The sequence below is a fragment of the Stegastes partitus genome, unplaced genomic scaffold, assembly GCF_000690725.1.
Source record: "Stegastes partitus isolate 25-593 unplaced genomic scaffold, Stegastes_partitus-1.0.2 Scaffold457, whole genome shotgun sequence".
Classification (NCBI taxonomy): Eukaryota; Metazoa; Chordata; class Actinopteri; family Pomacentridae; genus Stegastes; species Stegastes partitus.
In genome coordinates this window covers 252727-271810 of record NW_007578188.1, presented here as the reverse complement: position 1 = coordinate 271810, position 19084 = coordinate 252727, and the positions used below count along the sequence as shown (strand labels likewise).

Here is a 19084-nt window from a genome sequence, read left to right as displayed (position 1 = left end):
ACAAAGTATCGGCTTCAAGAATTTGACTTTTTCAATTTGTTTACTTGGCAATAAAAATGATTGCATGTGTGCATAAAGAAGGCTGCTCATGTTGTTGCCTTCGGTTCAGTCAGACACACAATCATATGTGGGCTTGGTTGAGAAAGAATTCCTACATTACGGTAACACAGATTTCATTGTTCAAATGCTCTTTTCCGAAATAATTTAAAGTCAGACACACAATGTTGTACACTAGGTGTGCACGATTATAACTTCAGGAAACACTTATGTGTTTTTTTTGCAGATATCTAACACACAAATTCAGACTTGGTTAAGCAAATATTTGATTCACTGTCAGGTTAACTGGTGAGATCGAGAGTCACAGCAAGTTTGCTAACAAAAAAACTCAAGTTCAGCAAGAATTGCAATGATCAGACAGGGTGTGAAAACCAATCAGGTTAGCCAGACTCATTTAAAAGAGAAAGCTAAGATGAAAAGTGAAAAATCATAAATTGTCATCTATAAACATCAGTCTGAAGCCCACTGCTTCATGTTACCATGTTTCCAGATCCCAGCCAGGACTGTATTAATTACATTTTTATCATATAATATAGAAATAATGCAAATATGGCAATAAACTGTCATTTTAAATAGCAGTATTTAGTTTTTGATGATGATACACAACATTATATTATGTCTTTAGTGAGGAGTTAAACATTAGACATGACACATTGATTCAGAATCATATTTTGTCACCTCGTAAATACATCATTCCAATATGCACGGTGGTTTGACCTGCTCTGAGGGGAGGAGCTTAGCCTCTGTATTTAACAGCAGAGTTCCCTGTGTATTTGTTTCTTTCGTCTGTCTGCTTTTTGGTGCATTGAAAGTAGTGTATAGTTTGTTTTTCACTGGAAATATGGCTGATAAAAGCAATGGAAATGATGCAAAACAGTTCTGTGCTGTAAAACCCAAACAGTGAACTAAAAGATGATAAAATACTGGATAGCAGTGGATCTGTGTAACAGTGGGCGATAACCCAGGTAGACAAACTGGTTTGAAACAAAATTGGCACAAATCCGGCAGACCAGAAGAAATAACTTGGCTTAAGTGTGGATTTACAGAATTACGGCACAGGATCATCAACTATATTGGCCCGAGTCAAGATGCTGAAACTGAGAGAGCAGACAAAAACGTATTGGGCAATATTTTTCATTTCAAAATTTAACTCTGCCTCTTCACTATAAAGCCCTTTGTCAGTGTTCTTCTTTTCTTCTTCTCCTTGTTATTATTATTATATTATTGCACAGTCATTTGTTCCACTGTATATGTTATATTATGTGTTTTACTCCACAAACACAAAAGAACCTTAAACCCATTGATGGATGTGACTGTTATGATGTCAACAATGGCTGTGTTGTGACGCAGGGACTCAACTGGCTGTCAGTATCCTTCCTCCACTGACAGTTTACCAACACCACTCATCAATGGAGGTGCATGAAGCTCATAGGCACTAAGAGAGAATGAGTGTGACAGCTGCTGGGGGAATCCTACTACGCTACCAGGTCACATGGTGCACACTGATCCCTCCACCCCTCCCCTACACTCTGTCTCTCACTAATGCTGTGTACAGTGTGGGAGGGCAAAAAAGCGGGAGGGTTTTAGAGGAAGGAGGAGGAGGAGGAGGAGGAGGAGGAGGGGAAGCAGCTGAAAGAGAGAGCAGAGCCAACGAGAGGAGGAGGAGGAACAGGAGAGACAGTGAGCGGGGTGAGCCCAGATTACAACCAAAGCAGGAGCGTGCAGGACAGAAATAAAGGGATCCCAGCTCCTCTGACACATTCTTTGCTTGGCTCAGTTGAAAAGGAGAAAAACACCACGCAGGCTGTTGTCAGACAGAGTGGGAAAGAGGAGGAAGGAAAAAGAAGAGGAGGAGCAGGAGTGCTGTGTTTCTAAGAGCAAGCGTTTCAGGGGACGGTGCTGTCACAGAGAGGAGGAGGTACTGGTGTGTGTGTGTGAGCGTTTGCAACACATCAGCGACACTAAGGTGTGTGTGGTGTGAAGTGAAGCCCCAGTTACCCCCTCATCCAGCAGCAACACCATCCACTAAGACTTGACGAGAGGTTTAACAAGCCATGCTGAGGTTCAGGAGCCAGCCGAGGTCCAGCTGAACACCATGGCCCAGGTGAGGAGAGGCTCTCTCTGACACACACACACACACACACACACATACATACACATACATGTAAATCCAGCCACAATGCATAGTTTACATGTGGCTGATTTGGATTTGGAAAGAGGACCGCTGGTACAGGCCTGCTGAAACACACACACAGAGTTCCGGTGAAGTTTCGTCCTCTCTGTCTGTCTTGCTGTCTCACACAACATGTTTGAGCACAGACATGTCCATACTAATCTATTATCTGTACTAGTACACAAGTCATACAACGTTTGCAGCAGTGTGGCACCATGTAATAAATGATCCCTGACTGCCTGATGAATGGCAGTCTGAGTTTCTTAGAGTTTGACTTGCTTCAGCACTCACAACCTATGGCCTAATAGTTGCATGGACACATTGCTGGATTGTCAACTGTACAAAGTGGGAAACAGTCTTAGAGACCTCGAGCGTCAGGGGTTCTCAAAGGCCGCTCAGTTTTCTGTATGGCAATGCTGTTTTCAGGGGAGAACAGAGTACCTCCTACTGGGTAGCTACTTCTGACCATCACTTGATGCTGATTGGTTAAATCTGATGAAAATAACTGCTGAGAGAGCTCAGAGAGAACAACATTTGTCATTTTTGCTGCCCTTTTGATGTCCTTGTCCCATAGCAGTCTCTTCATCTTCAATGGGAAGTTCTCCATACAGGCTGACTTAGCAAACCTTCACTCTTTTATTTGTTACGTGCTTAAAGAACTGTTCAAATCAGGATCTACTATTTGTTGTAGTTTTGTCCCACTCAAAGTAATATTGTGGATGAATTTGCTGCATCCTACATGATAGTAGAAACAGAAAGGCTGAAAAGGAGAGATTGTGAAAATGTTCGCACCACCGTGCACCTGCCTGTAGTTCCTGCAGTGGAAAGCTGCCTAATGACAAATGGCCATGGTATCATAGAATGATGTAGGTTGCAACGCCATAGAGTATTATTGTATAGTAACTGTGTTTTTTTTTTTGTTTTGTTTTTTTTACAGATTAATATAGCATTGGATATTAGCTGTCAGTTATGTACAGCCAGTTTCAGACATGGAATGCCTAAGACTACTGGTTAAATGTTGCAATCTGTTAAAGCGACAGCTTAGATTACTTTTATAGTCAACAAAAGAGTCTCATGCTGCATTTAGGCCATAAGCTAGCTTTTCTATTGTGATGTTCCGTTCCACTATTCTGGGAAATAAAATCTCTTGGGCTAATTTACCCAAAAAAAAACAGGAAGCTAGTTGCTAAAGCTAGCACTGACTCCAACAAGACAGTTTTGTTCATGTCATTTTAGCAGCTAAGCATCTGGTGGTAATGGTCTTTCCTAAATGTGTTCAGCAGTGGCATTATGTGTGTGAGTATATCATGAAACCATCCAACCTTGCCGCAAATAGCCGCTGGACGACTACTTGTTGGGTTGAAAGAATGTAAATGAAACAACAAACACAATATAACAGAACCAAATTGTAGTACTGAAATCAACAGAGGGTAGCTAAAATTTATGCTCCACTCTGGCATCATTATGTCCGAAAAACTAGGTATTCACAGTTTTGACCAAATAATTACACAAGTAAAGTACAAATGCCAAGTCCGTGTACAATATCTTATATTATCTCCTTATGTCTTTGAAAAAAATGATGTTATTTTTACCTGAAGTAGGGTCCAATAGCTCATTTTTGCCCCTGGGCCCTGTAGACTGTCTATTAAGCCCTGCTTGGACCTAAAGTTTACTTCCCAGGGACAGAAAATGGTTCTTTTGAAAACAGCAACCACCTTCTCATGCTTACTGGCAGCTTCAGTGGCATGCTACAGTTTTTTCATTTGTCTCTTAGAGAGGATCTCCTTTCAGTTGCCCACCTGATACAAGTCGTTTGGAGCAGTATTGTGGTCCAGTATGATGTATGGCGTGAATGGGACGGAAGTATCATTTTGTGGCCTTTAGGAGAAGATCTGCAGTGTACCACTCATAAAACTAGGTGTTGAAAGACGGTTATTTTTTGGTGCCAGTACCAATTATTAGTAATCAGAGAGACCAATAAAGCCCTGCAATGTACTGGCAACCTGTCCAGGGTGTCCCCTGCCTTCGTCCTAAATCAGCTGGGATAGACTCCAGCCCCCCGCAATCCTAGTGAGGATTAAGTAGGGTATAGATAAGGGATGGATGGAAGGAGACCAACAACCGATATAAAGTTGTAAACACTCCTTTTTTTTTTCTGTTAACCAGTGGCCAGTGTAACCAATCAGATAATGCTGTTGGTGGCATATTTCAAGATTCAAGAGGTTTATTGTCATATGTACAGAAAACCAGAAAGTTACACTGTACAATGAAATTCTTACTTTGCTGATCCTCCTTTACCAAAATCTACACCATGTGTAAGAACCTAAACCAGTTCTAAGTAAACAAGCTGACTTGGACTGACAGCAGCAGTGGTCATACACTGGTTTGTTTGTTGACAGTTCTCAAGACTGCACCACAGACAAACTAGCACATTCATTTCTTTCACTGCAAATTAGTTTAAAAAATGTTGAATATTAGATCCAATAATTGGACAGGCTGATAATCAGTCAACTCCTAAACAAAACAGTGAAATGAAGAGCAGAGTATTTTGGGCCTGTCTCTGTGAGGGAGAGGGCATCTCTCCGGGAGAAAGGAAGGTTGTGTATTTTTAGCCAAGCAGCTCAAGCAATGCAGTTTATCTTTGTGTGCCAGTGGACATTATAAATGTGTGATCTTTTCATAGTTTGTGACAGAAACAGAAAGTAAGGAGGTCCTCACTGTGTGTAGACATAATGTATCCTTTAAGACAGTGCAGCCGCTGTGTGTGTTCGTGTGGAACAGCTCATTCTACCCGCCAGCATAATGAAGAAAGTGTGCAGCTGCCCAGAGTGTGAGAGGTGCATTGTGTTTTTGGAGGCTGTGTATTTGTGTGTGTGGAAACTTCAGGATATCCTCTTTTTTTCTTTTGTGAGACAAAAACATCTACTGGAACTAATAGGAGACAAGCTGATGGCGATATTAGACTTTTACTACCTGTTTATTACCGACCAGCAGAGGTCAAGCCATTGTTGTCCAAATGCTAAGAGTCACATGATGCACTTTTAGACTTTTAAATATTTATTACTGGTGGTCTGCTTTAATTCAAACTGAACTTTTCATTAAATACTGTATTTTGATCTGATTCCATCTAAATGCATGCAATTAGATGTCTTCATTTTTGTAATACAAGTACATGTTACATTAAAGGTGTGGGTTGTTGTTTTGGGAAGTCAAGTATTTATGTAACCCTGTATTTTCTGGTTTGTTTCCTGACAGTAAACTAAATATCTTTGGGTTCTGAACAAACAAGACATTTGCGATCTTGAGCTTTGGGAAACACGAACATTTTTCATCATTTTTAGAGACCAAACCTTGACCTGACCTTAAAACCTGCCCTCATTTATTCTTTGCAGTCATGATACAGGGTACTCATGTTATTTATCCATGTTATTTATTCATGTACAGTTCTGCGTGTGTATGTGTACATCTGGATTTTGGATTTATGCCTGTTAGTGACCTATCGTGGGTGCTATTGATGTGAAGCATATATAACTGTAAGTGAATTGAAAACTCCCCATAATTAATTTAATCATTTGTCTAGGTGGGAGATCCCCATTCACAATGCAACACATTGGGTGTTCTATTTAGTATGGAAGCGTATAATAATTGAAGCAAAATAAACAACAGCGCCAGTTTTTAGGAGCATGCTGTTTTCAAACTGCAGTGTGAACTGTGACACAGCTGTAAAAGAACATGCACGCTTTACAAACCCTCCCTCGATAAAGGTTTAAAAATACACATCCTGTATTCAATGTGAAACAGCGGAAAGGGCTTTGTGAGCTCCATTCACCACACATGAGCTTCACTGTGTGACTCACTTAATGACTCACGCTGAGCTGACATGTCCTCGGCACCAAGTCCAGTTCAGCAGCGTTGCAGTCTAAAGCCTGGAGGCTTCTCCTGCAACCCCCCCTTTATATCTTCTCTCAATTGCACTGCATTGACCACTTGTGCCCTAATGGCCAGCGTGAGTGTGTTTGTGTGTCCTTTTTGAATGTGAATTTTACTCAGTGCACAGGCTCAGCCAGCTGAGGGATGAGCAGAGCAGCAAAGGAAACAAAGACAATAAGAGGGAAATTGGACAGAGGGACAGTTATACATGTTTGAATAGGTTCTTGGTTCCCCCAATTTAACATTTTTCAGCAGTGTATAAGCATTCAGTGAAGGGTTTATGACAAACTGTAATGCAGTAGTGAGTACATGTATTCATGTTATTATATTATACTGTATTAATCATGGTCTGGTGGATGTATGAGAGTCATATAAAACATGTCTTTGTAGAAAAAGTTAGAATTGTTGACAAATACGATATATTAATTTAAAAAAAAAGTTGCAGTTTTCTTATGTGTGCTTAAAGCTACATTATAATGGGCTATATCCCATTTAGAAATAATAGTTGTAGGTTCAGTGTCACCAGTTTTATTATTGGTTTGCAAACAGTAAGACTTTGTGACAACATGTTTGGATTGATGGCAGAGCAGCATTGTCTTTAAATTCTCTAAAGTGTCATAAAACCATAGTGCAAGATCAGTTTAGCTTTTCTAGAGTTCTGCGTCCCCTGTAGGTGGCACCACAGACAGATAGGTGACAAATTAAAGGAAAAACCTGAACTGTTCAGCCCGACAATGAGGGATCTGGTGGCCCTGTTATGCTGTGGGGGGGCATTTCACTGGCATGGTTTGGGTCCACATGTCCCCTCAGAGGGAGAGATCACTACAAACCAATACAGAGTAGCTTTGTGTGATCCTCTTTATCTTATGATGAAACACCACTATCTGATGGGAGTGCTCTCGACCAGGATGACAATGCACCAATCCAGAGGACACAGTGGGTCGCTGAATAGTTTCATTAGTATGAAAATGATGTGAATCAGATGCAAGGGTCCTCACACTCTCAGTTAAACTCACATGAGCATTGCAGACAGAGCTCGCCATCATCATGATCTAACTACCAAATGAGTGAACATCTCAGATCTCTCTTAGAAGAATGGTGTTCATGCTTCCAGTGGAGTCCCAGACACTTGGGGAATCAGTGGCAAGGTGCTTTGAAACTGTCCTGGTGACACATGCCAGTCCAGTACCTCACTTGTGTTAGTTGATGAATTTTAAACCACAAAGGCACAAACACACTCCATAAACATTATGAAGTGAGATGCAAAAGCATTGCAAGCTCTTCTTACATCCGGGCTTGTAATCAACATCCCAGCACCGGACCTGACTGTTATCAGCAGTCAACAGAGGAGAGGGGAGGAGGGCACAGGGGGAGGAAAAAATGGAGGAGGGAGGAGGAGACAAAAGAAAGGCGAGCAAGAGGTGCAGCGACAAATTAAAATGACATTTTCTCATTCAAGTGTTTTCTCGTCAGACACATCTGTTTGATCATATTTAGTTCAGGTCCTGTTTGACAAGCCTTCAGCTGCTGTAGTCTTTGTTCAGCCATCAGACAGGACGCAGGAAAATGTGTGATTATGAGTCATTTTAAAGCTTTCTCTCACTGTGACGAAATCCCATTTCAGTGAAGCTTAGCTGCTTTTTTGTGTTTGCTGTCTGTTTGACATTGTTGTCCATGCTACTGTGAGGACATGAGACCAATGTTGGTCTTTCCATAGTTCTGATCCATTCTGAAATATTTCCTCAAGTCTTGAATAACATTCCATTAAAAGGTGGCTACAAACATTCATCTTGCCTAATGACATTGATAATGTAGAAGAGACTGGGTTCGGTTGCATATTAAGGTTAGGATGGATAAACAATAAAAATCATTTTTCCATTTTATTTTCTCTCTGCTGTCTGCTCATAGGGTGTGTGTCGTCTCTCTTCCTATCTGCTCTTTGACTTTGATTAGTACTAGATGCATTTTTATTACGTTAACCAGCATAAAACAATGAACAGCTGAACTAATAACACTACTGCACCAATGAGCAGTGTTGCCACATTGGTGACTGTCTTCCTTTTAAATCAGTAATAATTAAAGTACAGCACAGAGGGAAATCCATCCCTGTGCAATTGCACTCAAATTCAAAGATGATTCAGTGACTCAATAACCGCATTAGTTCTAAGTTGAACAGCAGAGTATTTCCTCTTGTGAACAATCCAAAACAAATACTTTACAAAGACAATATTGAAAATTCAGGCCCCAGTGTAGAAACTTCGTGCAACAGAAGTAAATGCACCTGTGATCACTGACACACAAGTTAGAAGACTTGTGATGACTAAACACAACTAAGTACACCTGTGATTACCAATCAGTCTGGGAGCATCAACGTTGTGTATAAAATGAACTATGAATATCAGCTCTTTCTCAGTTTTGGAAATGGGCTGTGTCTCTCTGCTAAGATACAGGTAGATCTGTGACCTACTCAAAATCAGTGCAAACAAAGCTGCAGCAGGAATCAGAGGTATAGAACCATGAACCACGAATCAGAGCTGTGGTGCATGTTCTTCTAAAATGACACCACAAACAATGTGCTACCTGCACAATTTAGCTCCAGAAAATAGATCTTCAGACTTGGCACAGGAATATTGTGATGAAAATCAGAGTTTCTGTGACACATCAGACAATGTGAACTCTATAGATGTTGTTCCACAAAAACACCTTTGCTTGGTCTTTATCACAAAACTACAAACCCAAACTTTGCTAAAGAACATGAAAAGAGGCCTGACTAAAATTGGGAGCCCGTTTTTTGGTCAAATAAAAATTGTTCAGTTCAGTTGGGGTCCAGCATGTTAGATATGACTTGGCCAGGACTCCCACAGTAAATGCATAGTCCAGTGTTGACCAGTAATGCATCTTATAAGTGGTATACAGGGCTCTATTTTGAAATTGAGTAGTTACAGTAATCTGTAGTAATTTGACACGTGGAATCAGTTGTACATGTGAGTTTGATGCCGGGTTGCTGACGTCAGTATGGTCTCACCGTGAAAACACAGTAACTAAAAGCTGACTCAAGGTATGTGTTATCAAGCCAAAAGTCACTTACCATTTTGTTTTCTAAAAATGGAATGCTCAACTTTGTGACTCTTATAAATGTATGGCCACATACTGGGGATAGTGTGTCCCAAAGATTACCCAGAAAAAATGTTATTGAGTCTCATGTAGTGAAGTTTCACTGAACTAATTCTCCGTCTTTGACAAAGAAATGCTCATGTGTCTGAAATGTCTTTGCAAGACAGAAGTCACAGCGGTAAGCACTGTTCACTTTTATTTTCAAAAATAGCACGCGCTGCTCGGCCTCACAAAACTCAGATATTTTGAGTTTTTGTGGCTGCTTGACTGCAGATCATTGTTTCTAATTACAAGTTCCTGTTTGACCCGTCCTCTCTCTCTCTGCTTTCACTGCATACAGACAACTGTGTATGGAAGACATTTCATTTGTGTTACTTTAAATAGGTCTTTCACATTAAAACCCTTTAGAATTCTTTTACTACTCTCAGTAAAATAACTCTACTGTTCGTGGTAGTGAATATATCAGTGTTCTTCCTGAAAACTGAGAATAGTGGAACAGAAAAAATAACATGAAATGAAGACACAGAAGCAACCAAATGGAATTTCAGTTTTAAGCTACCCGGAACCGGACCTGTAGACTGGACAGCTGGAGAAAGAGAAAGTTTACCAAAAGATTAAAATATGTTTGAAGTGTCAAGCTTGAAAAAGGCAACAACAGTTTTCATAGCTGCAATGTGTGTGTCACCTCCTGCGACAAATGGGTTTCAATTATGTGACATACGCGACAAACACACACACACACACACACACACACAAACACGCACAGATGTGTGTTTTAGCAGCTGCTCTTCATTGTCTGCCCATGAATTCATGCATTTAAACATACTTCACCAAACAATACAGAGAAATGTGTGATTTAATGAGTGAGGAATGTGTTGATGAATTGAAAATTATCCCTGAACCTCGCCAGCTATTGTCAGGCTTTATTTTAATCTTTCTGCTGCTCGCTGTTCTGACTTCCTGCAAAACACTGCAAAATGCAAAATAGCTAAATAACATGTCATAAGTGTCAAAAGGTTGTATTAATAAAACCAAGTATAGAAGAAAGAAAAACTCCCTATTTGACTCCTATTTTGACTCTATTTGTTTTCTTTGGTTATGTACAGATGGTGGTTAATGTTAGCAGGTGACTCCTCTACGTGTAGTGCTTGTGTTGAACTATATTGTAATTAAGTTCATTTTTATTTGTATAGCACCAATTTACAACATAGGTCATCTCAAGGCAGGTCACATAGTAAGGTAAGGACGACAACTACAATGTTATGAAATCCAATAAATTCACCAATTCCATTTGGCCAAGTATTTGGTGACAATGGGAAGGAAAACACCCTTTGGCAGAACCAGGCTCAGGAAAGGCAGTCATCTGCTGTGACTAGTTGAGATGAGGGCAAAGAGGAAAGAAAAAAATAGCAGATAGAAAACAGACAATAGGCATAAGAGAATAACAAACACTGCGGAAGTTAGTGAGGCCAGTAACCGAAGCCAGAGATTCCTGTAGATGGCATATAAATATATACAGACTTAAAGTGAGGAGAGCAGAGAAGAGGTGCCCAGTGCATCATGGGAAGTTTCCTCCAGTTCCACAGAAACCATTTTGCTTTTGGAAACTCTAGGAACCACAAGTAAGCCTGTATCTGAAAGGAAATTGCTCTGCTGGGATAATACAGCACCATGAGGTCTTCAGATATGACAAGGCTTGGTCATGCACACCACTGTATGTGAGAACAAGGATTTTAAATTCTGTTCTTGATTTTACAGGGAGCCAATGAGGAGAAGCTTATATGGGATTATTTCAGTGATGTGCTAATTAGGGCCCAACTGATTTATCGGCTGGCCGATTAAATTGGTCGATTATATAATAGCCCTTTTCAAAGTAATCATCACTGGCCGGAGTTTTGCCAATTAATCGCCGATATATTCTTAATTTCTCATAAAACATTTAATGTTGTTAAGTGTCACAGTCGCTTTCATACATTATTTTGTACAATTTGATTTTGTAAAAAAGACAAATATTCTCCAAGGCAAACGCTTGTGAAAAACATTTCAGCAACACCACGAACGTACAGCGATAAGATCATTCACTCTGCCACAAATTCTGAAACCAAAACAGCGCATAGAGCACTCACTCTTTTTAACTAACTTATTTAACTTACATTTTTTATTAACTTATTGTCATCAACTACTTTAAAGACAGCACAGTCTTTGAGAGTACAGAACGACCATTCATCACTCCGTCAGCTGCGTGTTGAGGCGCATTAAGGAGGAGTGATGTGAATGCAGAGGGAAGACAGATAGATGTTCTAATGATGAACATTATTATCTGTCTTCAGCAAAAACATTATAAGGTGACACAGGCTGTACCAGCAACTCACTGTGTGTTGTTATGGAGTAACATTCGTGCTGGACTACTTGTGACCATTGTATATTTAAAATGCAACTCTGTCAAAGATGACATGTTTTGACATCTGAGAAAGGTGTCCATATGTTTATTCATATCTTTGTTGTTGTAAGCATTAAGAAACCCTAAAAAGAAGCTATTTTCTTCTTCTTTTTTTTTTTTTTTTTAATTAATCGGCCGATTAATCAGTTATCAGAATTTTTTTTCGCCAAATATTGGAATCGGCATCTGCCTCAAAAGATCCATATCAGTTGGGCCCTAGTGCTAATAAACTGTACTTCATAGTTTGCGTCAAGGTTTGTTCAGATATTACAGATGAATGCAAACAAAGTCACCAAATACAAAAACAAATATATTATTTGACTCCTAGCAGCACAAAAGATTTTTGTAGCATTATGGTTTCAAACGGCGGTAGCATTTAAAATGGCACCGCCCATTTCTGAGATATCCTGGCTTCAGTTTTGCACAATGAGAGGAAATGGTGACCCATTGTTATATGCAATCTGTGGGTGAGTGCAAAGTTAGCATGATAATGACATGTGATCCATTCATCTTTGCATTTACACGTGGTATTAAGATCTGGTTGTAGCCACAGTTTGATCTGATTTCAACATGGAATTTCGTCAAACTTGTCAACAAATATGGAGTTTTCCAGGTCATTTCATTATTTACAGCCAAGGTACTGCAACTGCTGTGGTTTTAGTCTTTTATTGTGAAGCATATTCTCATGTCTTTCTGTGCAGCACAAATATTTTTCCTTATTGAAAAATTTTCTAAATATCCAGTGAAGTCCTAACCATTGTTATTTACACCCCTGGTTATACGGTATGTTGGTTATAATTCAGTGTATCCTGTGCTTGGAGTTGAAGTCATCTGTGTGGTCCCGCCCTGCTCATGTGTGACGTCATCAGTGTGGTGCAGCCATTCATGGTACCATCTGTGCTGTGACACAAACAATGCAGTGGGGATGGGCTGTGTATGCCGTTGGCTAATGATGCACATCTATGTAGAGTTGTAAGTGCATTTGTGTGCAAACGTGAGTGAATGTGTGTGTGTTTGACTGTTTTTCTGCTCTGCTCTACTTCATTCAGCTGTATCTGAGCTAAAAATAGAACGATGAAAGCCTTATTTTTTCTTATGTGTGTGTGTGTGTGTTTGCTGCTGACCTGTTTCCTCCAAAGTGCATCTCCCTCAAGGTCCTCCAAAAAGAACATATGACGTGTGTGTGTGTGTGTGTGTGTGTGTATGTGTGTGTCGGATGAAAACTGCTCTTTCTAATCTTTCTTTAATGATTTTTGACTCTGCCCATGGTGAGGTGTAATGTTGCCTTTTGGATTGATCAGAAGCTGAAGTGAAGCCCACAGTGCCATGCTTATGCTAATCATAAATTTTCTGTTTGGAGCCAGGACCTTCTAGATACGGGGCTTAGGAGAAGATGTCTTCACGGATCCAAGAATTTGTGGCGGAACCCAAAAAGATGTGAAAATTTACTCCCCAGAACCTCATTCCGTTTATAATAACCTTTACTGTTTGGCCTTCTGTACTGTAAATACAATTGTTAATCGATGATATGCTACCATCTGTCATTACAGCGGTGCAAGTTGCAACACACACACACACACACACACACACACACACACACACACACACACACACACACGCACACACACTTTATTGATTTATTGCCGTAGTGAATTTCAGGACTGTACAAATGGTTTTCACACTGATAACATACAACAACTGAAACATTGCAAACTAGAAATCAGCAGGAAATTGAGTGAAATTGCTAAAAAAAAATAATAATAATAATTTTTGTTTGTCCACCATTAAGAGTAGATTATCAGTTTGTGGGTTTAACTTATGGAGTAATCTGGACAACAATCTCAAAATGTGTAAAACAATTTTTCTCTATTCATTGTAAAGGTTGCTTAAAATATATAAAAAGGTGAACAGGATGTATGTATAAAGGAAACGTTTTGAAGCAAACAGGAAACAGTAAGTTGTTAGATATATGAACGTGTAGCAGGTCGGCGCTAATAAGTTGAACATCCTCCTACTCCTTTTCAGATATTATCTTATGGCTTGGGTTTCCTTTTCATTTTGTGTGATTTATTTATTTATTTTTTGCCTTGGTGATATTGTGGCATGTCTGAAATAATTTTGGTGTCATTTTTGGGGTGGCCCAAACCTTTGGTGTGTTTTCTGACAGCAGGGGCCGCCTCTGTAGAACCTTATCCAGAGCCGTTTTTAGTGGAGAAAAAAGTATCGACTCCAGGGAAGGTATTTCTGAGCAGCCCTAAAAAACTGCTGTTAACTCTGAGGTAAACATGCACCATTTTTCCTGCGCTTGATGTCCTTGTCCAATAGCAGTCTTCTCATCTCTAACATCACCATCAATAACGGTAATGTTGCACCACAACAAAAACAGAAAGGCTGAAAGGGCCAATTGTGTTCATGCCACCTCACTCCTGCCCCAAGCTCTTGTGGTGAAAAGTCATCTATTGACGGAAATTTGTAAATAGATATTACAAAGGAGAAGCTGATGTTTTCTGAATGGGAATCAGCTGGATTTCTCTGGAGCCAGCATCTTGTCCCTCACTTTTAGTAGAGCAAAATGCTCAATCAATGACACAGATCAACACACTGTGGTACAATAAAAACCATATTCCCCACTTCACCACCCAGCCATGCAGATTCATTTTGTGTAACCAAGTATGCTGACATTATTATCAATGCAACACTTATCAATGTTTGATATCGTTTTCTTTACTTTGTACTTTGAAAGGTTCTAACTTAATGGCTTTGGGTATTTCACCCTCCAGGAACCAGGTCTGGCAAAAGCAGCTATTAAAGCCCAACCTTAACTGTTCCCTTGTTCCTTTATTTAGATAATGGAGTTATCAGTGCCATTGCTTTATTTTCTTCTATATAGGAATTCAAAAGTAAATGCTGGAAAGAGTGAAGGCACATGTTATAAAAGCTGTATTGATTAGATGTGTCTATACACACAACTGTCAGTCATTCATCTTCAGATGCTGTGACTTAATGTTTTAATGAGTGGAGTTTATTCTATCACAGCAGATTGTGTGCGCATGTCTAATTGTTCTGTGCCTTTGTTTCCACTTGACATATGCATTCAAATAATCTCATGTAGCTGAAAATTAGACCAGAGCATTCTGTGTAGTCAGTCTTTTATCCTGTTCGTAGGTAAATATGTGAACCTGACAGAAGATGAATGAACTGACTTTTTCCACTTCATAACCAGGGCTGCACCAGTCTGCCTGTAAAAACGCTGATGCACTGTGTGGAAATGGGGAAGTCATTATTACAGTGGAGTGATACCCTTCCAGGATATAAAACTGCAGTATTGCTTTCATAGACTTGAGTTTGATGATCTCCTCAATATTTTATTGTTACCACATTTGAGTCATCACATACTGTCAGGGCTCAGTGTGGGTCCAGATGATGGTACATTCAGGGGCATTCTAATGTCTACTTATGATTAGCGCTTCTCAGTTTCTGAAAACAGTCTTTTCATTGGAACCAAATCTGAGAATTTCGGCTCCAACAGCTTCCTGTTAATGCTGCCCAAGTACCACATTTGTTGTAGTTACCTACCTTCTGAAGAAGCCTTCTACAGGCAAAACATCAAGGCTGAATGTCCCCTCATCTCTCTTTTTTTTTAACAACCCTCTGTGATTTTTAACGCTGAAGAGAAAAATAACTCTTTTTAAGATCCACTGGAATAATGCAAAACTTTTCTCTTGTTCGTACCATATCATCAGAAAAGAGCAGTGACATTAGACCATTCTGCCCAACATAGATAGTGTTTTTTTGCGTTTGCTATTATTAATGTAACTGAATTTTAATGGAGTGATTAAACTTTTAGAAAAATGGCCAATCCTTGATTCGCCAGTCTTCCCATTGGACATGTCAAATAAAATTAAGATGATGAGTTAATTTCAAGTATAAACATGATACAAATAATGATGTCAGATAGACCAGAAGCTTGGACACATTTATTAAAGTGGAAGCTGCAGGCCTGCTGTGACAAGATATATTGCCACCAACCAGCATGAAAGCTGCTGCATGTCTCCATAGTAGCAGCAGGTTTAATTCAGGTGACTAAGCTGAGTTGGCAGCAACAGTCAAAGCAGGAGCCTAGAAGGTAAACAAATCCTGATACCACTCACCATTGCAGCAGCATGAAATCCTACCGTAATGTATATTTAGTGGTGCAGGTCGTGCACCAATATGCAACTGTGCTCCAATGTTCTAACAGCATTTACTGGCGTAAGACCAACCTTGTTCAACAGTTCCTACTCTGCAAATTTTATCTTTTTTGCAAAAACATAAGGAAAATGCTATAAACCCTCCTAGATATTAAATGCGTGACAGGATGCAGAACAAGTGAGTTAATCGTATGTGTGAGTGTGAGCTGGTGAGTGGTGGTGGGGTTAAAATCCAGCCGATTAGAGCTGTTGTGTAATGGTATGTGGGGATGCACTACAGGAGACTGACATATGCTGCTTGTGAGAATCAGATATATTCCCTTTTGGATGAAACAGAGCAGAGGGGACTTCACTGCTCCTCCTACTGTCAGGTGTTTGTGCCTGGTTTAGGTCTGACAGGAACACTTACCTCTTAACGACTTTTTCCATGAAATGTACAAGGAGACCACTAGCCTTTCATTTTCTGTATTGTTCATGCTGGAAATTTGCATAATGACCACAAGAGTCACCCTTATTTCAGGACATTTTAATGCAGTTTCCTTACTACTTACTTATGAGATTGGACAGCACATCAAGTATTGTATAATACTTAAGAATTCACGAATAAACAAAAGACTATATCTAAACTAACAGCAACTCAAACTGTCAAAAAAAAAAAAAACAACTAACAGCCTCAGTTTAAAAAAAAAAAAAGATTTCCTAAAAACTTAAAATTCTGTCCATGTGTGTTGACAATCTGACTACTACTTAACCAACTGTAAAATAAAAATATCCCCAAAGCTGTGATGACCATAAGGACGGCTGCTATGTGACAAATGATTTAACTGCAGCTGAGAAACTGTGAAGTACAGCGTGACTTGCTGTTAGATCCTGATTCAACCCATTTTTATGTATAGGATCATTTAGAATTTCGAGACGCGATAAAACAAAAAAACAAAACAAAAAAACAACCTGCTTAATTATATATAATTAGAGGCTTTCTAATGAATTAACCACGATTAATCACATTTTTATCCAACAGCAATATTTAGAATGCCTTTATTGTCACTATACACATGTACAATGAGATTGAGAGCAGCTCCTCCAGTGCCATATAGAATAAAGTACAAAATAAAGAGCAAAAAGAAAAATAGAAAAGATTTAAGTATAAAATAAGATGAGTTATATATACAGTATACAGTGTAAGTTATATGTACAGTGTGAATTTAGAAAAAAATATTGCACATCATGGTCATTGATGATATTGCACATTTGTAGAGTTTACAGTAGGTGGATGTGAGGTAGATTGGGGGAGCTGACGTGAACTTAAACACCAAACATGATCATTTTTCTTCTACATTTATCTGCATTTTTCATCTGTCTACTACATTGACAGAATAGTACAAACTCAAAGTGCAATTATCGTGATCATATTCAACTTTTTAGGCTTTTTGTCTTAAAACTCTTTGTTGTGCAATTTGCACCCAACCTGCCATCGCCCAACAAGCCAAGCGATACGTCTTGTCTTCATCACTGTTCACCAAACTTTCTTGTGTGCTGACGTCATTCAGTGCACCCTGAGCATCTTCTTTGTGGCTGGAAAACAAACTTTAGGTGCATTAGCACCACCCACTGGCTGGAGTGTGTGCATCAGTGTCACCGGTGTTCCAGAAATTAGGCAACTGAGAAAGGTGTGCTTAAATGCATTGTTTTTTCTGTATTTATCTTATTGCAAATAACACATGAAAGGGCCAGTCCTAGTTATAAGTAATAAACAATTGCTACTGTTATGTGTAAATGTGCGCAACTCTTTCTCTCTGGAGATGTTCATATGGATCCTGCTGCTATTTGATGATGCAGGTACTTAATAAAGTCAGAGGGAAGACTCCTACAAACAGCTGGATGCAACAAACACAGTCTTTTTTTATTTTTTAGATTATTTTTGGGGCTTTTTTTCGCCTTTAATGGACAGGATAGTGTAGAGAGACAGAGAAACGTGGGGAGAAGAGTGGGGGAAGGACCAGCAGCAAACGAGCTGCTGGCTGGACAGAACCCGCGGCCGCTGTAGCCTGTACATGGTCGCCGTCTATCCTGTTGAGCTACCTGGGTGCCCTAAATATGGTGAGTCTTGTCACCTGTTACAGACTCTGTCTTTATCACAGTAAAGTTACATTTTTATGGAGATTTCCGTTATAATAATAGATCATAATAATTATGTTGGATACCAAAGAGATGAGAGGGGAGTCCAGCGGTGAAAGGACAGAATCCTCATCTACTGGTGTGTAGAGGAGAGCTTGGACTTCTCTCCTGAAAGTTCATGTGTTACTTCCTGTGGCTGAAGAGGTGACAGGAGATGGGACATTTTTATTGTGATTTATTGAGTAGTTTGATAAAATGTGTACCTTCAGTGAACTTTGATGAAACTTGTAATTTGCGTTCCACTCTATGAAGAACATGGAGTTCAGAGATGTAAGTGTGTGGTCCTGTTGTGGCTGCAGGCCTGTGACACTGATGTGAGATGATTGTTCTGTAAAGCAGAGCCTTGCAACTCTAATTCAATGAGCAATTTACATGTGATCTTGATAGGACAGCCCATCCCTGCAGGAACGCTCTCAGTGTGTTTAAAGTGTGTATATACATGGAAATCTATTTTACAGTGTCTTGACTGCTCATCTGTCAGATGTAATTCCTACCACCACCATCTCATCTTCATCTGCAGCTAACGGTCAGCTGCCCTCTGGTGGCCTGCTTCCTCCTCTGCACATTCTAACCATAGCTTTGCTGAGGATTACATGGATTAGATATTTAGCAAAATCTCTGTGTGCTGCTGTAAATAGACAGATGGGTGTGTCCCCACCCTCCCCCAACAACTCACAAGCCTCTCTGTTGCCATGCAAGGCCACAACATAACAGAATACTGCAGAATACAGACAGATGTTTGTCTATTTAATTCCAAAAGATTATTTCTATCCTGTTTTTAAATTTTTCCTTTCAAGTTTTCCTTTGTTTTGTTCATAGAAACTGGTGTCATTTGTTAACAGTAGTACAGCGTTTTATCAACCACTGACAGACAAAAGCAATTATAGCATACATATTACCCCATATGAATAGTTTATTCTCTATGTAAAAGGTTTTAATTAAACTATTGAAAACGTCTTGTTTTATTAGTTACAAACTTAATTTTTCTTCATGAAGTTTCCT

At 39.5% G+C, this 19084-nt stretch overlaps 1 protein-coding gene across 1 annotated transcript in view; it reads left to right on the top strand.

Moving 5' to 3' along the window:
- Nucleotides 1-1720: 1720 nt before the first annotated feature.
- LOC103360661 (rho GTPase-activating protein 23-like) overlaps nucleotides 1721-19084 on the top strand; it is an 86134-nt gene continuing 68770 nt past the window's right edge. Inside the window, exon 1 of the mRNA XM_008286506.1 lies at nucleotides 1721-2161. Within this exon, the coding sequence (XP_008284728.1) occupies nucleotides 2153-2161 (9 nt within the window). The 5' untranslated portion in view covers nucleotides 1721-2152. The remainder of the gene's footprint in view (nucleotides 2162-19084) is intronic.